The 22,571-nt window shown below is 45.5% G+C and overlaps 1 protein-coding gene across 1 annotated transcript in view; it reads left to right on the top strand.

Annotated features, from left to right (window-relative positions):
* FHOD3 (formin homology 2 domain containing 3) overlaps nt 1-22,571 on the top strand; it is a 474,874-nt gene that overhangs the window by 367,706 nt on the left and 84,597 nt on the right. Inside the window, exons 15-18 of the mRNA XM_054163992.1 lie at nt 2,236-2,286; nt 9,582-9,796; nt 16,004-16,297; nt 20,973-21,862. Coding sequence (XP_054019967.1) covers nt 2,236-2,286; nt 9,582-9,796; nt 16,004-16,297; nt 20,973-21,862 — 1,450 coding nt within the window. The remainder of the gene's footprint in view (nt 1-2,235; nt 2,287-9,581; nt 9,797-16,003; nt 16,298-20,972; nt 21,863-22,571) is intronic.

Below are 22,571 nucleotides of genomic sequence, written 5' to 3'. Positions count from 1 at the left end.
TTCAGAAGAGTTCTTCAGATTACTTTGTCATATCATCAGTCTGGCTAGAAACTCAGTCTCTGAGGATGTATTTTTGGTTAAAAATAGCACTTGCAATACACAGCCTTTAAACTTGTGAGCAGTGTTGGCTTTGCCACCATGACTCATTTGTTATCTCACTCTTTCCAGCTCTGCCTCAAGAACATTGCACTAGGCTGTGGCACCATTATTGGCAAATTGAGGATCGTTTAAAAGAAAGCATCAGCAGTTGTGAAAGAGCTTGATTTTAAGAGAGGGGTCCAAAAGCTTCATAAACGACTGCTAGCAAAAGGAATGCTTTCCATAATGAGCATTTTACTCATTAGAAGGAGTGTTGTACCCACTGAACAGAATAGAATAGCATTAACCAGCTTGGAAGAGACCTTTGAGATCATCAAGTCCAACCTATCATCCAACGCTATCTAATCAACTAAACCAACTGTACCCTGGCACCAAGCACCCCATCAAGTCTCTTTCTGGCACCAAGCACCCCATCAAGTCTCTTTCTAAACACCTCCAGGGATGGTGACTCCACCGCCTCCCTGGGCAGCCCATTCCAATGGCCAATCTATCTTTCTAGGAAGAATTTCTTCCTAAAATCCAGCCTAAACCTCCCCTGGCACAGCTTGAGACTGTGTCCTCTTGTTCTGGTGCTGGGTAAACTATGGAGCAGATTATCTTGGCGGCAATCACTGTGCACCTGAAGGATGGCCAAGGGCTCAGGTCCAGCCAACATGGATTCAGGAAGGGCAGGTCCTGCCTCTCCCACCTGATCTCTTTCTATGCCCTGGTGACTGTCTGGTGAACCTGGGGCAGGCTGTGGATCGAGTCTGCCTGGACTTCAGCAAGGCCTTTGACACCATCCCCTACAGCAAACTCCTGGCCAAGCTGTCAGCCCTTGGCTTGGCCAGCAGCACTCTGAGCTGGGTTAGGAACTGGCTGGAGGGCTGAGCCTAGAGAGTGGTGGTGAATGGTGCCACAGCCAGCTGGCAGCCAGGCACCAGTGGTGTGCCCCAGGGCTCAGTGCTGGGCCCCATCCTGTTCAATATCTTTACTGATGCTCCGGGTGAGGGGATTGAGTCCATCATCTGTAAGTTTACAGATGACACCAAGCTGGGGGCAAATGTTGATCTGTTAGAGGGTAGGAGAGTTCTGCAGAGGGACCTTACCAGGCTGGACAGATGGGCAGAGTCCAACAAGATGACATTTAACAAATCAAAGTGCCAGGTGCTGGTCTTTGGCCACAACAACCCCATGCAGTGCTACAGGCTGGGGTCAGAGTGGCTGGAGAGCAGCCAAGAAGAAAGGGACCTGGGGACTCTGATTGACAGCCAGTGAACATGAACCAGCAGCGTGCCCAGGTGGCCAATGGCATCCTGGTATGCATCAAGAATAGCATGGCCATCAGGAGCAGGGAAGTCATTGTGCCCTGTGCTCAGCACTGGTTAGGCCACATCTTGAGTCCTGTGTCCGGTTCTGGGCCCCTCATTTTAAGAAGGACATTGAGACTCTTGAACATGTCCAGAGAAGGGCAATGAGTCTGGGGAGAGGCCTCGAGCACAAGCCCTACGGGGAGAGGCTGAGGGAGCTGGCGTTTAACCTGGAAAAGAGGAGGCTCAGGGGCGACCTTGCTGTCTACAAGTCCCTGAAGGGAGGTTGTAGCCAGGAGGGGGTTGGTCTCTTCTCCCAGGCAACCAGCACCAGAACAAGAGGACACAGTCTCAAGCTGCACCAGGGGCAGTTTAGGCTGGATGTTAGGAAGTTCTTCACAGAAGGAATAATTGGCCATTGGGAAGTGCTGCCCAGGGAGGTGGTGGAGTCACCATCACTGGAAGTGTTTAGAAGGAGTCTGGATGAGGCACTCAGTGCCATGGTTTAGTTGATTAGATGGTGTTGGGTGATAGGTTGTGCTTGATGTTCTCAAAGGTCTTTTCCAGCCTGGTTCATTCTATTCTATTCTACTCTATTCTATTCTATTCTATTCCATTCCATTCCATTCCATTCCATTCCATTCCATTCCATTCCATTCCATTCCATTCTACTCCACTCTGCTCTGTTCTGCTCTACTCTACTCTGTTCTGTTCCGGTTCCAATCCATTCCATTCTACTCTATTCTACTCTACTCTACTCTATTCTATTCTATTCTATTCTATTCTATTCTATTCTATTCTATTCCCCTCTGTTTTCCTCTGATATTTTCTGCAATTCTCTTTTTAGCCGTGACTATTTAGACAAAAGAGAAGAACTAAGACATGCGAGAGAAGAGAGGTTTGTACCTGCTGCATCTATCCTTTCCTTTGTTTGCTTGCACTTATTTGCTGTGTTTTCACTCTGCCTACTGGAAACGCTTTTGGACCCAAAGATTTGTGTAAGAAGTGTTGCTTCCTAAAGAAGAGAATGAAATCCAGCTGTGAGCACAGCAATAAATGAAGAGCAGCGGAATGCATAAGCATGATTGATGATACAACTTCTTTCTGTTTGTGTGGGAAAAACAGTTCACTCCATGTGCCTCAGACATCTGCCCATATGTGGTGGAGTTGCAAATGGAGTAAGGCTGTCGTCTTCACTCAGTGGCTGCCAAGCAGGACCCACCACACCAAGCTTTCTGCAGGGTCAGAAGAGGCAACTGTGGATAAAGGAAACTGGGGTCACGAGCATTGCAAAACTGCAGTCACAAGCAGAAGGAAGTGGTTCTAATCAACTTCCAGCACATTGTGTCTTTCAGGAACAAGTTTTATCATTTCTTTCTTGTCCTTTTATTTTTGCTTTATTCTTCTTTTTTTTTTTTAAAAAATATCTTTTTTCTTTTGATGATCAGAGGGCTGGAGCACCTCTCCTAGGAGGACAGACTGAGGGAGCTGGGGCTATTCAGTCTTCTGAGAAGGCTCCAAGGAGACCTTCTTGTGGCCTTCTGGTATCTGAAGGGGGCTACAAGAAAGCTGGGGAGAGAATTTTGAGGGTGTCAGGGAGTGATAGGACTGGGGGGAATGGAACAAAACTAGAAATGGGTAGATTCAGATTGGATGTTAGGAAGAAGTTCTTCCCCATGAGCGTGGTGAGACACTGGCACAGGTTGCCCAGGGAGGTGGTGGAAGCCTCATCCCTGGAGGTTTTTAAGGTGGCTGTGAGCAACCTGCTGTAGTGTGAGGTGTCCCTGCCCATGGCAGGGGGGGTTGGAACTGGATGATCCTTGGGGTCCCTTCCAACCCTAACAATTCTGTGATTCTAAGATTCTTTACCAATTTCTCTAAATATCAGCAATACATTGCAAAGATTAGCAGTGTTTATTGTTAGGGCCTTGTTTTATTTAAATAGCTTGTTTAAAGGAACTGAGAGTTTGGGGATTGGGTTGGGTTGGGTTGGTTGGTTTGTTTTATTCTTTTTTCTTTCTTCTTTAAATTCAGTTAAGTAGTTCAGAAACTCTGTACTAGGTTGGAAGCTTTGTACTCATGAAAGCTTGGTCATGAAGGCTTGGACAGGAGCACACTGTGTTGGGTTAGGAACTGGCTGGAGGGCCGAGCCCAGAGAGTGGTGGTGAATGGTGCCACATCCAGCTGGCAGCCAGGCACCAGTGGTGTGCCCCAGGGATCAGTACTGGACCCCATCCTCTTTAACATCTTTATCAGTAAATTTGCTGATGGCACCAAGCTGGGGGCAGGAGTTGATCTGCTGGAGGGTAGAGAGACTCTGCAGAGGGACCTCGACAGGCTGGGCAGATGGGCAGAGTCCAAGGGCAGGAGATTGAACACACCCAACTGCCGGGTTCTGCACATTGGCCACAACAACCCCAGGCAGTGCTGCAGACTGCGGTCAGAGTGGCTGGAGAACAGCCAGGTAGAGAGGGACCTGGGGGTACTGGTGGATGGTAGGCTGAACATGAGCCTGCAGTGTGCCCAGGCAGCCAAGAGGGCCAATGGCATCCTGGCCTGCATCAGGAACAGTGTGGCCAGCAGGAGCAGGGAGGTCATTCTGCCCTGTACACTGCACTGGTTAGGCCGCACCTCGAGTCCTGTGTCCAGTTCTGGGCCCCTCAGTTCAGGAAGGAGGTTGGCTTGCTGGAATGTGTCCAGAGAAGGGCAACAAAGTTGGTGAGGGGTTTGGAACACAGCCCTGTGAGGAGAGGCTGAGGGAGCTGGGGTTGCTTAGCCTGGAGAAGAGGAGACTCAGGGGTAACCTTATTGCTCTCTACAACTACCTGGAGGGACGTTGTAGACAGGCGGAGGTTGGTCTCTTCTCCCAGGCAGCCAGTACCAGAACAAGAGGACACAGTCTCAGGCTGCACCAGGGGAGGTTTAGGTTGGATGTTAGGAAGAAGTTCTACACAGAGAGAGTGATTGCCCATTGGAATGGGCTGCCTGGGGAGGTGGTGGAGTCACCATCATTGGAGGTGTTCAGGAGGAGACTTGATGGGGTGCTTGGTGCCATGGGTTAGTTGTTTAGGTGGTGTTGGATTGGTTGATGGGTTGGACACAATGATCTTGAAGGTCTCTTCCAACCTGGTTTGTTCTATGTATTCTATGTATTCTAAAGCACATTTTTCAAGGACTGCTTAACTGCAGACTTTTGCCTCTCAGTAGCTTCATCTCTACCTCCACTAGTAATTACACCCTGAAGGAAGCACCTGTTTTCACCTGGAAATTTTGAACATTACTGAACAAATACTGAACATTACTGAACTGGATGATGAATCATGCAGATTGGTTCAGTTCCACTTTTATGGTCCTGTGGAGGTTAATCTCTGGAGGTACTTCTGGGTTGTCAAGAACTGGAATTCCTTCATCAAAGAGTGAAAGCAACCATCTCAGAAGTCATTGTCTGGCTGAATTTTGGGTTTGGTTGGGCTTTGTTGTTTGGGTGGTTTTTTTTTCACAGAATTATCATACAGGAGACAATTAATTCTGCAGGCTGAGGTCTGAGCTGTTGTGCATGAAGCAGCTAATACCAAAACAATTATTTGACATCTCAGAAAATGTAGATGGGCTTTCCTTTGTCCTTCCAGCCAAAACAATGACAAACAGTATAAAGAATTTTCTGAAACTAGACCCATCTGAGCACAGAGCATCACACACTGATCTCAGCTGAGTAAAACCTTTTACAGAAAGTGTGCTCATCAGCAAGATTTTAAACCAATTAGCTCTCAGCATTTTTGAGTTGGAATGAAACATGCCAAATAAACTGGAGTATTTCCAGAGAGGTGTTCACCAACACATCACTTGTCTTAGATTGCACATCACTGCTGTGCAATCTAAGACAACTTCACTGGCTGTTAGGAGTGTGTCTTTGTCCTTGGGGGTCTTTTCACAGAATCATAGAATCCATAAGGTTGGAAAAGATCTCAGAGATTATCAAGTCCAACCTGTCACCCAACACCTCACCAAACCATGGCTTCAAGTGTCACATCCAATCCTTTTTTGAACACCTCCCTGGGCAAGACTGAAATATTAAACTATCAAGTTTTCCTCATAAAGAGGAAAGACATATTTGCTTTGGCAGCACATAAATATTGCAGGAAACTTCTGCAAGTGAAGTTTGCACCATTATATTGGCCTTCTGTTTTAACAAATGCCTTTGCACAAATGAAGTTTCATTTCCTATAGCAAGTTCAGTGTTGGCTTGTTGTAAGAGAATGCATGGACTTTGGTCACAACAACCCCATGCAGTGCTACAGGCTGGAGTCAGAGTGGCTGGAGAGCAGCCAGGCAGAGAGGGACCTGGGGGTAGTGGGTGACAGCAGCTGAACATGAGCCAGCAGTGTGCCCAGGTGGATCAGGAATAGTGTGGCCAGCAGGAGCAGGAAAGTCACTTCATTGTGCCCCTGTACTCAGCACTGGTTAGGCCACACCTTGAGTCCTGTGTCCAGTTCTGGGCCTCTCAATTTAAGAAGGACATTGAGACTCTTGAAGGTGTCCAGAGAAGGGCAACAAGGCTGGGGAGAGGTCTTGAGCATAAGCCCTGTGAGGAGAGGCTGATGGAGCTGGGGTTGCTTAGCCTGGAGAAGCGGAGGCTCAGGGGAGACCTTCTTGCTCCTTACAACTCCCTGAAGGGTGGTTGTAGCCAGGTGGGGGTTGGTCTCTTCTCCCAGGCAACCAGCACCAGAATAAGAGGACAAAGTCTCAAGCTGTGCCAGGGTAAGTTCAGGCTGGAGGTGAGGAGAAAGGTGTTTCCCAGAGAAAGTTGTTAGCCATTGGGATGTGCTGCCCAGAGGGGTGGTGGCGTCCCTGGAGGTGTTCAAAAAGGGATTGTATGTGGTACTTGGTGCCATGGTTTAGTAGTCATGAGGTGTTGGGTGACAGGTTGGACTTGATGACCTCTGAGGTCTTTTCCAACCTTACTGATTCTATGACTCTTAAGGAAATACTCTACCTAAGGTGCTATAAGCCTAGTTCAAATCTGGATTGTACATTTCTTCCCTATCAGTTTGAAAAAGTAGATAGTATTGATCACATACATAGGCAAGGCTCACTTAGGAGCAGTGGTTTCTCTAAATCCAGTCAGCTCTCTGGAGCATTTTGAGTACTACCATCTCACTCAGTAGTTCCAGAAGATAGGCACACACTTCTCCAGAGGCTCTGGGGTGGCCTCAGTATGAGGGAGAAAGATTCCTGCAGTTTCAAGGGATGTGAGTGTAACCATTCCTTTCATGTGTTCTTGCTGCTCCATGATTTGAGACCCTGCTTATGTTGCTCAGTTGGGTATTTTCCAGTGGTCATTTTGAAATAAACCAAAGACTGGTGAGCTCCCAAGCCCTCTCTAGTGCAGTTTGCAGCTCCAATACTCTGTCCCTTGTGACTTTGTTGGTGTACAAATGTTTTCAATTGCCCTCAGGGCATTGCTTAGAGACCTACACAATATCCAATGATATTTTCAGCTGAGTGAAGATGCTAAGTGGAATGTAGCATTGATGAGGGATCCCAAATGGAGAGCCTACAGACTTTTGGCTCTTTGTAGCAAAGAGTCAACGTAGGCACGATGATGTCTGCAGGCTGCCATGATTTAAAGGAACCAGAAATAACCTAATTGAATGTCATTTATAAGTGCAAAGTGTTAATAACTGATTCTTGAATGATTTTAATTTCTTGGTTAAATTGTGGTATCTGCTTATTAGGCTTCCCATTTGATAACTAGCTATGCTGATGTGCTGCCATGATAGTTGCTGTTCTGGTTCCCTTTCTTTCTTTATGATGAACAGAGACATTTTGAAAAGGCACATCTTGGTGATAGTCCTCTCTTTTACTGAGTTGCTGTGCAGCACACAGTTACAGAATCTAAAATGTCGAAGGAGTTGGATAAGAGCTGAGGACAATAAAACATTGTAGCTGCCCCCCTATTACAGGAAGATCCATCCAGATCCTTGTTGTGGCCTGTTGGCAAGCTGCAAAACCCTCCTCAGCAGCAGCCAGCTGGGCTGTACCTGCTTAAGCTAAATGTTCAATTTGAATGGCTCTTTCTGTGCCTGAAGCCCCACCTGCTCTGCTTGTGAGGAGGTGGAAAGCTCAGTACGTAAGTGTGGCAATGCCAGCAACGAGCAGTGTGAGCAATCTGGCAGTGCAGGCCTAGAGCCTGACATGGTGCTAGGCCATGCTCAGCAGAAGTGCAGAGCCAGCTAGCAGTGTACCAAAACAGTGCTGTGCCTGCAGCATGTAACTAAAGCAGGACACTGGTAGCTATAAACACAGCAAGTTATCTTGGGACAACAGGACATGCACAACAACCTCACGTGTCATTAGTAGTTGGACCAATAATCTATGATAGTGTGATGTGTGGTCACTCCTAGGGAACCAATGAAGCTATGCCAATGAGGCTCTCCGAGTTTATATAAGTTGTAGAAGTTCCCTTGCTACACACTTTCCTTTCCTTTCCCATCTTCTTCTTTGCTTTACACTACTGTGCTGTAATTGCTGTGCTCGCACTACAGTCCTACAATACTGGAACAATAAAGGAACAATACTCAATCATATTGGTCATCTGTATTGACTCCAATCTCTGTCCCATTACACAAGTAACCAACATTGAAAGAAAGACTGGTTTCATGAACTGTAACAAAGCATTATGCTAATGCCAGCAAAAGACTTTCTCCTCTATTGAAAAGGCAAAAGTTGTTCTCGAGAACTGGCTTCACGTTAGTGCTGTAAACATTTCCTGGTTTATAGCCATACAAGCATGTGGCTTGTTACATTTTCACCCAGAGTCTGCAGGGGCTCTTTTTCTTGCAGAATGTGTTCAAACCTGTGCATACCTCTGGAGGAATAAAAGAAAATGAGCGTGCTCTTCATTATTGCTGTCTTCAATAAAGCAAATTTCCTCTGAAAATATAAGGACTGCTCTTCAAAGACATTATTCTGTGCTCTCTATGCATGTTTGTGAATGTACATGTGTGTGTGGCTAGCATATGTACTAAGCAGGTTTATTACCACATACAGCTGACTTGCTTACCCTTCCTGCTTTTAATGCATGCTTATATACTAATTTGGGCTGTCAGTGAGGCAGAGGCAAGGAGGAGAGGTGTTCCCTGTTAGGAAGTGGTTACAACAGCGGAATTAAGGGGGGATAACCACAGCGTTTCAGAAGCAGAAGCCTCGATTAACCTGTTTAGCAGTTCTCTTGTGCGTAAGATAGTCTAAAGGCCGACCCAGCTCTATTCATGAATGTATTCCTTAGCAAATAATGATGGATAAAATTAGCAGACATCTGGAAGAGGCACGTATTTCAAAGTTATTTTGGTTGACATGTATAAAGCACAGTATGAAGAATATGGTTGGTAGCTGGTCTTAATAAACAGTTAGTGAGTTCTGGCTGCCCCAAATGCAAAACAGATGTATCTTTGTTCTTTTAAAGTGACTTTGATGAATAAACTACATGTGACGTCAGGCCCAAGCTATTGGGTGGCTGAGTCCGGCAGAGAAATTTTTTAGAATTAAAAAAAAAAAAAAGAAAACTTTTCCATTGCAGCCTCTGCAGAGAACAAAGTGAATTCCAGTGCTTTGCTCTCACAGCAAATAGAAGCAGGTTCAGAGACTTTAGATAGTCGATCCAGACATTTATTATTGGTATCGTTTTCAGGGAGATCTTCTTTTTCCCTGCTGCATTTTCCTGTCCTTGCAGCAAGTGTCAGGACTCAGCTATTTGCATCAGTATTCAGAGGCTCTGCCTTTGGATGGTTGTTGGGGGCAGAGAGGACTGTTTGCTTGGTTTTTCCCCTCCTGTTTCAGTTTTGTGAGAGGGAGGGCTGGGGGGAGGAGGAGGAGGTGAAGGAGGAGAGTGAAAAGGAGGACAGGCAAATGCTTCCAAAAGGAGAAGGACTATGCAGGCACAATACTGTATCTAAAGATTGATTAACTCTGCTGGGTTCTGCTTTTGCTTTGTCATGAGCGGTGTAACATTTTTCAGGGCAGTAGTCTTTGCCTTGGCGTGCGTCTGTTGGCAGACCGAGCAGGCAGGCAGTTCAGGGCTCTCCCCTGCATGTCGGGAAGTCAGCTCATTCTCTGCAGGTGTTTCGTCCAGAAACAAGCATCAGCCACAGACTTCTTTTTCTTTACGGAAATCCTCTGGAATTTAACTTTCAGATACAAATATTTGGAGAGGTTGGCAGCAGAAGAGCATGAGAAGGAGCTGAAGAGTCGAAGCCTAAGCCGAGGCAGAAGTGAGCTATCCCTGAACCTGAGATCTCCTTCAGCCCCATCCTCACCTGTACCCAAGTGCGTCAGTCCAGCATCCACAGAGTCGCAGGAAGAGCTGAAGACCCCAACCACTCCTTTTGGGACCACTCAGCCCTCAGAAGGTAAGTAGGAACGAGGGCAGGGGGAAGAATGGTGGTTTTATCAGTTTTTCTCAGGCTAGAAGTAGTTTTTGATGCATGAGTGCAGGAATATAACCTCTGAGATGACAAAGTAAAGGGTCTTATTCTATTGTTTCATGCTGTCTTCCTAAATTTCTTCCTTGTTTTGCATAGATTTGGAAGTCTTCTAGTCTATTCAAGCAAAAAAAAAATGCACTGGTAATGCTGTGATTTATACTGTCATTGTCTGTTGCTATTAGAATGGAATAACTGGAAAACAGCATACAGAGGGTCTTAATTTTAGTGTCATGTTCCTTGTATATTAGAAGTTACTGAATGCTAAACCAACAGTATTCCTGCCAACAGATTTTGCTTATGTGGAGTCTCTGAAAGAAATGCAACAGATGAATGCCAAGTTTATAATAATCTTCCAGCAGAGCACAGCCTAAATGGGACAAACAGAAAAGGTCTTGAACTGAAGGCAGGGAGGGTGTCTTGGTTATTTTTAACACCACCAAAAACTCTTAAAATTGCACTACAAGTAGTAAAGAACTTAAAAGAGGTCATAGAAAATGAGTGAAATGGAAGGGTGTAATTGACATTTGCATGGTTGGTTTGCTGTCATAATTTATTGGTGTACAGAGCAATATTTTTTGCATGTGCACATCGTTCTGCTACTTGCATCATGCACCTCTCCTTCAGCCCCCAGGAAACCGCCCACCACAGAGTTTTCTATGTGTACCACATGATGTTGTATTAACATTGGGAGCTAGAATGCATGTTGAGGATGAATTATTGCCACAGTTTGTTTTATTTTATTGCATTTCTTCCTACAGGCTGTTGGTGACTAATGCATTTGTAACTCGCACTGCTTGGTTTTCTTGAGTACTGTGGCTGGTAGCATGCTATGAAGCAAGGAAATTTGAGAAAAAAGTTACAAATACTGACTGTTTTATACCTTTATCCTCACCATTCTAAGTAGGTGAAGTTCATTTCATTTAGGTTTATCTATTTTCACAATTATACTCCCAGTTTCCTTGCCTGGCACCTTAAAAAAGTCTCAGTGGAATCATTTCAATTTAAACACTGATATTCAGAAACATCCAAAGGCTTTGTTTTGGTGGTTTTTTTTTTTCCCCCTAGTGCAATATTGCTTTTAGAGCAAATAATCTGGGTTTTTCCACCATTCAGGGAGCAAGTACCTCTTTTATGATGATTATTTTAACATATTTTCCTGGAAGCATAAAAAAAAGTAAAAACTTTGCTGCCTGAAATGGAGCAGCACAGTCCATTTGGAGAATACATTTAGAGCAGGTGCACAGGGCAGCTTCAGGCAGCCAGAGTGTGTCAAAGCTATCAACACGTGGGTAAGCAGGACATCCAACTTGTGACAACAGCAGCAGGCATCAGAGGGCAGCATCTGCAGGCCTGACAAATTGAGTGCAAGGATAGAATATATCCACGGGGCAGTGTGAGCTTCCAGCCAAGGGCAGCTGCAGGCAGATGGGCAAGACAGCACCAGACCAGGGCCTGAAGCCTTGCTTCTTACAGCAGAGTGACTGCATCAGTGGACATGGGAAGACCTGTGGATGTGATCTAGCTGGACTTCTGCAAGGCCTTTGACACAACATCCTACTCACCAAGATGGAGAGATATGGGGCAGTAGTCAATGGCTCAAGGTCCAGATGGAGAGCAGTGACAGTGGTGTCCCTCAGAGGTCCATACTGGGACCTGTACCATTTCATATTTTTATCAATGCTATAGACAGCAGGTCTGCAGCTGAGTGGTGCTGGTGATACCCAGAGGGACAGGATGGCATCCAGATGGACCTGAACAGGCTGGAGAGGTGGCCCAGGTGAACCTCATGAGGTTCAACAAGAGCAAGTGCAGGGTTCTGCACCTGGGCCAGGCTGGGGGAGGAAGTGATAGAAAGCAGCCCTGAGGAAAAGGACTTGGGGTGTGCGCTTGCAGCCCAGAAGGCAAATCACATCTGTGGCTGTGTCAAAACAAGCATGGCCAGCAGATCCAGAGAGGAGATTCTGCCACTCTGCTCTGGTAAGACCACACCTGGAGTACTGCATTCAGGACTGGGGCCCTCAGTGCAGGAAGGACATGGACCTGATGGAGTGGGCCCAGAGGAGGGCCATGAAAATTATCAGGGGGCTGGAGCACCTCTCCTATGAGGACAGGCTGAGGGTGCTGGGGATGTTCATCCTGCAGAAGAGAAGGCTCTGGGGAAACTTAATTGCCACCTTCCAGTATCTGAAGGGGCTACAAGAAGGCTGGAGAGCACTGAAACAGGTTGCCCAGAGAGGTGGTTGAGGCCCCATCCCTGGGGTGGGGCTTGGCAGGGCTCTGGGCAGCCTGATCCAGTTGAGGATGCCCCTGCTCCCTGCAGGGGGTTGGACCGGGTGGGCTTTAGAGGTCTCTTCCAAGCTGGGTGATTCTGTGATTGTGCTTCGTCAGGAGCTGTGCATGAAGAAGGGCTGCTGGTTCAGGCCTGCCAAAAGGACTGAAAAGGTCAAAGGAAGTAATGAGCATGTGGCAGGGCAGGCTCTCTCACCTGGAGGAAGCCAGATGATTGGATACCAGCTAACTGTTGCAAGGCTTAGTTATAAACGTTTGTGCCATAGTCTCTATCTAAACTGTTTTGTGAGTTCATTAGTCTCCAGAATGAATTAAAACAAAATCTCAAATTTTACCATCCTTGGGAAATGTTGTAGATCCCACTTAGCAAACTGAGGCACTGACTTGCTCTAAGCCAGTTTTAGGAAGGATGAAGTAGAGCCAGGGATAGAACCCAGGTTACTTGCAACCCCCAAGCAGTTACATGTTTTTTACAATCAAAAATGAAACTGCAGGAGGAAAACACTACCATGGTTCTGTCCCTAGGACCCTCATAGACTGCAGGAATGTTGCTAATGGATATGTGATGTTTGTCTGCAGAATTCAAATGGGAAGCATGTTCTTCCACTAGCAAAACAGTTTGTGATTTTCAGAGTCAGATCAGGGTTTTGCTATTTGTTTTGAGGTATACTTTGTTCATCCAGTATCTGCTGCACTTAAGGAAATGGATTTTGTCTGTGGAACTTTGTCCCACGCTGTGCAATGTCTCGGTATCGTTACCCAACATATTGAGCAGAAGTGTTTTCTCACATAAAGCAATTCATTCCACTAAAGTAATCTTGTAAGATGGACTCTTGTAAAACTTGAGGCATGGCATTTAGAGGAAATTCAGAGCAATTCAGAGTCCCATAACTACAGCAGAGCAGCTTCTTCCTCTTTTGTCATTTCATTGGACAATATTTTATGAAGTGTACATGTGCAGTAAAGGAAAGCAGCAACAGCCAAGACATCTCTGAAATCAATCCACAAAGGAACTGGAGATGAACCCTTCTTGGAGAGGAGGAGCTTTTTTAGCACTTCAGGAAGTAAGCAGGCCAACCCAAAAGCACATTGTGGGCATAGGAAACCTTCTGAACATACTAGTGGCTGAGCAAGGTTCAAATACTGCCTGAAGTATGCCTGGTGAAAGCATCTGGGCAGATGGAGAAGCACCAGAGCTTGAGAGCACAGTGAGGCCATTGCAGCCCTAGTTGTAGAGCCAAAGGAACCATGGTACCCAAAGGTAGAGGGGAGACTGGAGGGGGACAACAAAGAGAGATCATTTCTGACTTGACGAAGTAAGAACCAGTTCCATGCTGGTGATCTCTGTGCTGGTTATTGCCATCACAAAGAACAGGAAGAAATTTGGGGTGGAGGCAGAGAAAGTCCTTGCAGAATTCACAGCAAGAGGAATTCCATGCTAAAGGGAGGTAACAGATGCCTGAACAATTGAATCAAGAGGTCATAGGGAGATACAGACTTACTGTATGCATCCTCAAGAGATGCTTAGTGTATGCATCTCCTAGCTCCAAGTAGAGAGCAGAGAAAGTAGATGAAGCTGAGCTGCATATTCTGTTGCCCTGTCAGGGGATTAGATGTAGGCCTGAAGGGATATTTATTCTCTCAGGGCTTATAGGACTGGAGGGTTGAGGAATTATCAGCAGGTACTACAGATACAACAGAGTTTGGTTGTAGGTGAATATCAAAAGAAAAGTTGTTTCCCTCCATGTCCATGTATAGCATCATAAGCTTGTAGCTACATTTTTCAGAAGGGAGCAGCTTCTCTAACCTCTCATTCAAAAGAGGACTGACGCCAACATGTGATCAGATCATAGCAGATCAGGTTGCTAGGGCTTTATGTGAGTGTTCTCCTACCATTTCTTTTAGTGATGAGGTTATAAAGTTTCTTTGGGAGATTTCATTCTTCTGAGAGGTCTTTGCATCTTCTTCCCAATAAGACATTTGTAGGGATTAAGTTCTGGCAGAAAAAGAAGGGGGCATATGACAAAAGAATTAGTCCATAACCCACATTCTGTTTTCTTTCTCCTGATTAATCCAATTGCAAGTAAAACTTCTGCTCCCTGTGATTTTGATTCCCTCATAGACAGTGCCCAGGCTACTGTCATATGTAAGATACCTTTAGAGCTGACAAGATGCTCTTTGTGTAGAAGAGGCTGTTCAGTCTGGAGAAGAGAAGGCTCCAAGGAGACCTTCTTGTGGCCTTCCAGTATCTGAAGGGGGCTACAAGAAAGCTGGGGTGTCAGGGAGTGATAGGACTGGGGGGAATGTAATAAAACTAGAATGGTAGAGTCAGATTGGAAGTTAGGAAGAAGTTCTTCCCCATGAGGGTGGTGAGACACTGGCACAGGTTGCCCAGGGAGGTGGTGGAAGCCTCATGCCTGGAGGTTTTGAAGGCCAGGCTGGATGTGGCTGTGAGCAGCCTGCTGTAGTGTGAGGTGGAATAGTGTTGTCCTTAAGATGCATTACTGAAAGCTAGTTTTAAAATGTACAGGTAGGCACGAGCACTGCTGGCAGTCCCACTAAAAATTAGTGGGAGTGCCTCAGAACGCAGGATAGGCACTCAGCATGAAGCAGTCTTAGGAAAATTTTATGACCTTCATCATTTTGGCTTATGGTGTCTCAGGATAAATCTGTTTACCTGCTCCCTAGAGGACTGAAATGTTTTGATTGCATTGCAATGTGCTCCACATTTTTTCCTTCAAAGGTTCGTGTAGTTCTTGAAGAATCTCTCCTATATCATGTGATTCAAAGACCATGACAAGAAGGCTCTTTTGCAATATTGTAATGAAAAACAGTTAAGAGAGGAAAAAAGAAGTATGACTTGGTCATTGCAGTTCAGCCACCCAACACATGAGGTGGTACAGGGGGAACTTGGAAGTATGCAGAGCTAACATGCATGGCCATTTTTATCACCCTTGCATGCCAGTTCAGTTTGCAGAAAATGTTGAGCTGCTTGCTGTGGATGTGTGTGGATGCTCTTCAGTTTCTTTGTAGCATGCAGAGAATATTTGCATGTGAAAATCTGCAGCTACAAGCAAAAGTCCTCAAGGTGAATGTATTCATTTTACTGTCAGTGATAAAGCAGGGGAGAAGAAACCAAGAGTACTGTCAACAGCGCCTGCTGTGTGCCAGTCCATAGAAATGCCATCTGCCAACCAGTTGGAAACTACATTTGTGCCATATGCCAAGCAGCTGGACACTATGTTCAGTTTTACTGTGGCTATTCTGAAGTAAATATGCATGAAAAAAAAATGTTTCTTTGTCAGCCAAATGTGTGCCAGTGTCATTTCCAGACTGTGCCATTCAACTGTGGTAATTAATCTAACACTTGTATTTTTTTTTTGTTTGTCGAAGTGTTCCTCGTCCTTCCAGAACCCAAAGAAAATTCAGCCAAAAGTATCAGTCTCTCCCTGCTTCTTGCTTTATAAAAGATCTCTTCCTTCCTGGCTCTGTCTAGGCACTGCCTTGTCAATGTCACACTGAGGAGGGATGCCCATTTTCTGCTGGTTCCTTCAAGTCCTTGTGCAAGTCCAACACTCTAGCTGTGGAAATACGGATAAGAACAATGGGCTGGCTCCAGACATCAGACCAGGGGGTGTGCCAGGCCCTTCTCATGAGCCATGCTGGTGGTGCAGAACATTCAGCAGTCTGTTCCTCCTAATGTTCAGAATGCCATGGACTTGCTTTTTATTTTCTTTCCATAAGGCACTTGTACAGCTTTCACGTTGCTCTTGTTTAGAGGACGAAGCCTGCCGTGACTCCATTGTTCAGTGAATGTCTCTCTCCCGTTGTTCTCTCCACCAGCGAGTGCCAGTGAACCCGAACCAGAGACAGAACCAGAACCAGAGCAGGAGGCTGAGGCCGAGCAGGGAGCGGAGACAACCAAGGAAATAGAGGCTACAGAGGTGGGACCAGAGAGTGAGGTGAAACAAGGACCAGAGAGAGAGCCAGAAGAAAGTGCAATACTCAGTGAAAAAGAAAGGCAGAATGAGGAAGTGAATGAAAAAGACAACTGCTCTGCATCCAGCATATCCTCAGCAAGCAGCACTTTAGAGAGGGAAGAGAGAGAGGACAAGTTAACCAGTGACAATGAAACTGGTAAAGTTCAGCTTTTTCAATAATGAAGAGTTTCTGGCGAGGAAAAAATGGAAAAGTTAAATTAGCAGATCTCTTTCTGTGTTAATTAACTAACAAACCCTTTGGCCTATTTAAGACTTCCTTCACCATGGCCCAGTCTGGTCTACTCTCTCCTTGGAGATCCACAGACTTGGCTAAGGTTTGAGGAATAGTGAGGCCTTGACAAAATGAGGTTTCCTTTGATCTGAGACCAGTTTCTTCCCCTAAGATCAATATATTAACTATCGAATCACCATGTTGCAGCGACTTGCACCTCTAGCTCCCAGATAACTTGTTTGGACTTTCTGCACATAAAACAATGAGGGGCCATGTTGACATGATCTGTGATGAGATTCCAGATACTTTTTCTCAGCCTTTTAGAGGAAGAGCAATGTTGGCTGGAATGTTTGTTCCTTCTCTCCAGTTCTTCTGTCTTGGTAAGGCTTCAAAAAAGCAGTGAAAGATACATAGGAGCTGCTAAAAATAGGTCAGAACTGTGGCCGTATTAAGCTGTGTAGAGGAGGGACATGAAATAAACCTTGCCTGGAGAATACACGTTCTGTAGTAACCAATAGTTCTCGTCAGATATGCCACCAGGCACCTGTAAAGGGCCAGCCTGGAAAGCACTTTAAGAATCTCTTCTTCCTAGAGAGACAGTGACAAGCAAATCATGTCATGCAGCCTAGGCAGGGAGGGAGTGAAAGACAGATTTTGACCTTTGACTCTTCCTCTTTTTTATAGGGAAGTAAAGGAATGTAATGTAGTTAGGGTATTTGGTTCCTAAGTTTTCTTGGACAGTGGAGTGTGGTAAGTCTCCTAAATTCTAGATAAGAGAACAATAATTGCTTCACAGCATGAAATAGTCTTGCTCTTTCCTGACAGGCAAGGGCTAACTCTGCATGACAAAGATTGCCTCCCAGAGATCAGCTCTCAGGCTGTTCTGGTTCTATTTAAGCCCCATCAGTTTTTACTTTTTCTTTCTTGTTTTCTTCTGTGAAGCATTTTTAAACTTTTTTCTAAAGTTGAGAGCTTTCTTCCTTTCAACCAGCATCAAGACTGAGTTACTTGAAATGCAGCTGTGCTCTTAAGGAATTTCCCTGGTTTGGGAATGTAGATGGATACATAGGGAGACACGACAAATGAAGGATATTGCTACACTGTGGCATAGTCCAAGAGAGTCCAAGGGTAAGGAAGGGAGAACAGGTTGCAGGACCACCTGTTACTGCTCCAGTTAAATGAACCCTGGTATCCAAAAATCAACATCTTATAATTGACCTGCATTAGCAGCAGAGTAAACATGGGTTAGGTTGAGCTATGTGGGAAGTCTCATGGAGTGAGTTCTTTGTTCTATAGTAGGTGAGGAGATCCATAAAGCAATTGAGAGCCCTTCCTCCAGCGGTTGTTATGTTCCCAACAAGCAGTTTATCCTTTGTGAAGTGGTCCATTGGTTCTGCCCAGATGCATTAGAATCATAGAATCAGTAAGTTTGGAAAAGACCTCAGAGATCATCAAGTCCAACCTGTCACCCAACATGTCCTGATTAACTAAACCATGGCACCAAGTGCCACATCCAATCCGTTTTTGAACACCTCTAGTGATGGTGACTCCACCACCTCCCTGGGCAGCACATCCCAATGGCCAATTACTCTTTCTGGGAAGAACTTTCTTCTCACCTCCAGCCTAAACCTCCCCTGGCACAGCTTGAGACTGTGTCCTCTTATTCTGATGCTGGTTGCCTGGGAGAAGAGACCAACCTCTGCCTGTCTACAACCTCCCTTCAGGGAGTTGTAGAGAGCAAGGTCTCCCCTGAGCCTCCTCTTCTCCAGGCTAAGCAACCCCAGCTCCCTCAGCCTCTCCTCACAGGGCTTGTGCTTGAGGCCTCTCCGCAGCCTCATTGCCCTTCTCTGGACATATTCAAGAGTCTCAATGGCCTTCTTAAATTGAGGATCCCAGAACTGGATGCAGTACTCAAGGTGTGGCCTAACCAGTGCTGAGTACATTAAGGACAAAGGAATAAAGCTCTAGGTCCTGGTTCCTCCTTCATTAGCCACTCCACTGATTCTGGCACCAAACAAGTCTTGTTTCTTCAATATTTCAAAGCATTACCTGTGGAAAGGAGGACAGATGACACCAAGGTAGCAAGAATCTTACAGCAGCTACTGTTTATCTGCTAGGGCAGGTGGAGGCAGACTTGGGGAGCCCAGATTAGATACTGTGTCTGCAGGAATTTTGGTGAGCAGTTTTGCAAAGGGATTAAATCCTGGAGAATCCCAGGTGGTGCAACTGAGAGTGGGAAGGTCATTAGAGATTTGCAGGAGGAATCCTGGGAGCAGACTTGAAAAACTTTGAAGGAAAGGCTGGGAGTAGGGCAAAATCCTCTGTGAGGGCTCAGCTGGGTAAAATCTGTGAAAGGAATTGTCTGCTCTAGTGAAACCACCTCAGAAACAAATCTAAGCATTTATCTCAGGTGACAGAACTTGGTGAGAAAGCAGTCTCATGGATAAAATCTGAGGAAAAAGGAACAGCTGGTTGCAGCAACCAAGCTTTCTGCAGGAAAGCAGAAGGAAACAGTTTTGGAGATTGTATCCATTGCTGAAAATAAAAGTCTTTTGTCTGAGGTTAAACCTCTGGTCGGGGTTGCTTTGCCTGGAGAAGAGGAGACTCAGGGGTGACCTTATTGCTCTCTACAACTATCTTAAGGGAGGTTGTAGAGAGGCAGAGGTTGGTCTCTTCTCCCAGGCAACCAGCACCAGAACAGGACACAGTCTCCATCTGCAGCAGGGGAGGTTTAGGCTGGAGGTTAGGAAGAAGTTCTACATAGAGAGAGTGATTGCCTATTGGAATGGGCTGCCCAGGGAGGTGGTGGAGTCACCATCACTGGAGGTGTTCAGGAGGAGACTTGATGGGGTGCTTGGTTGCATGGTTTAGTTGATTAGGTGGTGTTGGATGATAGGTGGGACGCGACGACCTTGAAGGTCTCTTCCAACCTGGTTTATTCTATTCTAAAATGTGGTTTAGAGGCTGATCTGAAGAGAGGTTAGAGTCATTGCTGTCTGCACAGTTTGTGCTGTGAGAACCACTCTGTAGTTTAACATAGTGTTATTTTAAAAGGATGGGGGGAGTTGTGGAGTCCTGGATGTGGATCTCACTAAGGCAACACCTTCTCAGAGCACAAGGCTAGAGGTGGTACTAAGCAAGCAACTCCAGTGATGAAGGAAGCTGTAGAAGATGTTTAAAATTCTGAAGTACTGAGAAAAGTGGGAAAATAAGTGAAGAAACAAAGATAAAATGGTGTTTAAGAGAAAGGACAACTGACAACTACAAAAGAAACTCTTTAGCCACAGAAGGCCAAAGGACTGCATGTTAGCAGTCCAAATAAAATGTGCTTGAGAAATAATATCTTTTTAGATATAAAATAAAATAAAATATTAAAAATATGTTGATAAAGTTTGTAAAGACTGTGGGGAACAGAAGGAATCCCATACAGGCAATCCCATGTGTGCTGTCTATGTGCAATCACTTTATCTGATGCCCACTGGAAAAAGAAGCACCGTAAGTTTTAGACGCATTTAATCACATTTGTTAGCAGTCAGGGAAATGTAGTCAGAGACACTTACATCATTTATTTTTGTGAGTTGGCCACTATAGGTTGTGATTTATGGTGCTGTCTCCAGCATGGTATTTTACAGATTTTTGTGGAGCAAAGCTGTATTCAGAAAGATGAACTTTCCTTACAAGCGCACGTTAAATGATCATAAAGGGGAAAGAAAGCCATTAGGCTTTCAGTGCCACCATGTATGACAGGGAAGGTGACAGTGGTTAATGAATGGCACATTCAAAAATACTTTATGAAAAGATGATCATATTCCTAGAAATAACCTTTAAAATCTTGCCCCTGGTTATACTCAGTGAGTTACTCTGCAGCCTGCTCTGGGATTCAAATAATCTGTGTTGTGAAGACAGCCCAGGTACCCAGCCAGGAGGATGCATAATAGCCAGATGTGAAAGGTTTCCTCCACTAGCCAGCAGGGAGGGAAGAAGAGGAAAAGGAGGAGTAAGCACTTACAAGTTGACCTGGACATCAGGGAGGGAATCTCTCTTTTATAAGGAATTTTCCTGGAGTGGTTCCAATTTCTGGCCAGGTGAAAAGTACAGCGATAACCTATTGTCGTAGTTTGGGCTGGGTGCCCTCTGCTACAGGGGTGGAGAATTTGCCGCCCATATTGTCGTAGTTTGGGCTGGGTGCCCTCTGCTACAGGGGTGGAGAATTTGCCGCCCATTACACCTATTTTGTGCCGTTGCCATGATATTTAAGCCACATTATCTACTGAAGATAATGAGCATTTATGCACTGTATAAAATGAGCTGCAGTAGTAAGTAGTGCAAAGTGAAATCTGAACCTTCAAATCTTGACAGTTGTATTGTCCCTCCCAGGCTGCACTTGGTATTTTCTGCTCCCATTTTGTTTCTGAGAATTGCTCCCAGCCCATCAGGATTGTGCCTAGATATTAATTCCACATTTTCAAAGCTACTGTTTGCCCAGTGTCAGAGTAGTTGTGCATGTGTCCCCCAGTCTCAATTTCTGGCGGGTCAAAGAGTGTTCCTGGTGCTCTGGCTCCCTCCCCTTGACTCTTCCCGCCTGTGTGTGTGATTGCAGGTCCATGGTTGCAGACCATCCGGGATGCTGGTGTGAATGAGCAGTGCAGCAACATCCTCAACAACAAACGGTTTATGCTGGACATGTTGTATGCACACAACAAAAAGCCCAAGGATGAAGAGGAGAAGGAGCTGGAGGCGAAGGAGGAAAAGAAGGAGACGGAGGAAAGTGAAGAGTCACTCACTAGTCTAGCCAGCAGAATCTCTGTCCTTCAGGCCACAAAGCAGGCCAAAGGTGAAAGTGTCAAAAAGATGGAGATTGGCAGTTTAGACAACCAAGGCAGCGTAAAAGCCTTTGCAGAGAAGTTCAACAATGGCGAGCTGGTCAAGGGGACAGCTGTGCCTGAGGATGGAATCAGTGAACAGGTCCCTGAGAAAACACCGGCACAGCCAAAGAAGGAATCCGACTACATCTGGGATCAGCTCATGGCTAATCCTAGAGAACTTAGAATCAAAGACATGGATTTCACAGACTTGGGGGAGGAGGATGATGTAGATGTGTTGGATATGGATATGGGTCCTGGGGACTCCCTCGCTCCCCCTCCTCCACCTCCACCTTCCTTTCTGGGTTTGCCTCCACCACCACCTCCCCCACTGTTTGGATGTCTGCCTCCACCTCCACCCTCTGCTAATTTATTGGCTCCTCCCCCGCTCTTCAGCACTCCTCAGGGCTTAGGGTCACCCCAGGTTGCTAGGGGTCAGCCAGCATTTATAAAGAAGAAGAAAACCATTCGTCTGTTTTGGAATGAGGTACGACCGTTTGAGTGGCAGTGTAGAAACAACAAACACTGCAGAGAATTCCTGTGGTCAAAACTGGAACCCATTAAGGTGGACACTTCCAAACTGGAGCATCTTTTTGAGTCTAAATCCAAGGAACTGCCTGTCACAAAGGTACAGCTCATACTCAGCTTGCTGTTTTTTTGCTATTGTATTGGTATTCATTCTGACTTGGATCTAGATGATTTATGTTGTTTATCTGAAAGCAGTGGAAATTACTGGATGTATTCCAACCTTGACCTATGAAGGAAGATATTCCATGGCCTGAAACCTGGAGATAAGCCTAGGGTGGTGCACATGCTAAGTTTCTCTCCTGTCTCATGTCTGCTGGTTTGGGGATGTCACTCCAGGTGGGGAGTACCAGCAAATTTTACATTAGCTTGTTTGGAGCTGAATGCCATTCTAGGTATTGAGATCTGAAATACTTTCTGTCAGTGGTTTTAAAAAGGTCACAGAATGGTGACTCACATCTGTATTTGACAGGTCTTCACTTGCTAACATTTTCCTAATTGGCATGTGAAAAGGTTAGAATATCAGACTGGATCTCCTGCAAAGAGCCTGCATGTGTGCTTTGCTTTATTCTGCAGGATGGCTTTCCTAGCTGTAGCAGGTTGGCAACTAAATTCTGCAGGGGTGTGGGGGTTTGTTTCATATTGTTGATCAGACCTATTTTAAATTCTAGAATAGAATAGAACAGAATTAGCCAGGTTGGAAAAGACCTTTGAGATCATCGAGTCCAACCTCTCACCCAGCGCCATCTGATCAACTAAACCATGGACCAAAGCTCCTCATCCAGTCTCTTCTAGTGATGGTGACTGCACCA

Source organism: Dryobates pubescens, chromosome 9 (genome assembly GCF_014839835.1).
Source record: "Dryobates pubescens isolate bDryPub1 chromosome 9, bDryPub1.pri, whole genome shotgun sequence".
Lineage (NCBI taxonomy): Eukaryota > Metazoa > Chordata > Aves > Piciformes > Picidae > Dryobates > Dryobates pubescens.
Note: the sequence above shows the minus strand (reverse complement) of the source record. Positions and strands in the feature narration are given on the sequence as shown.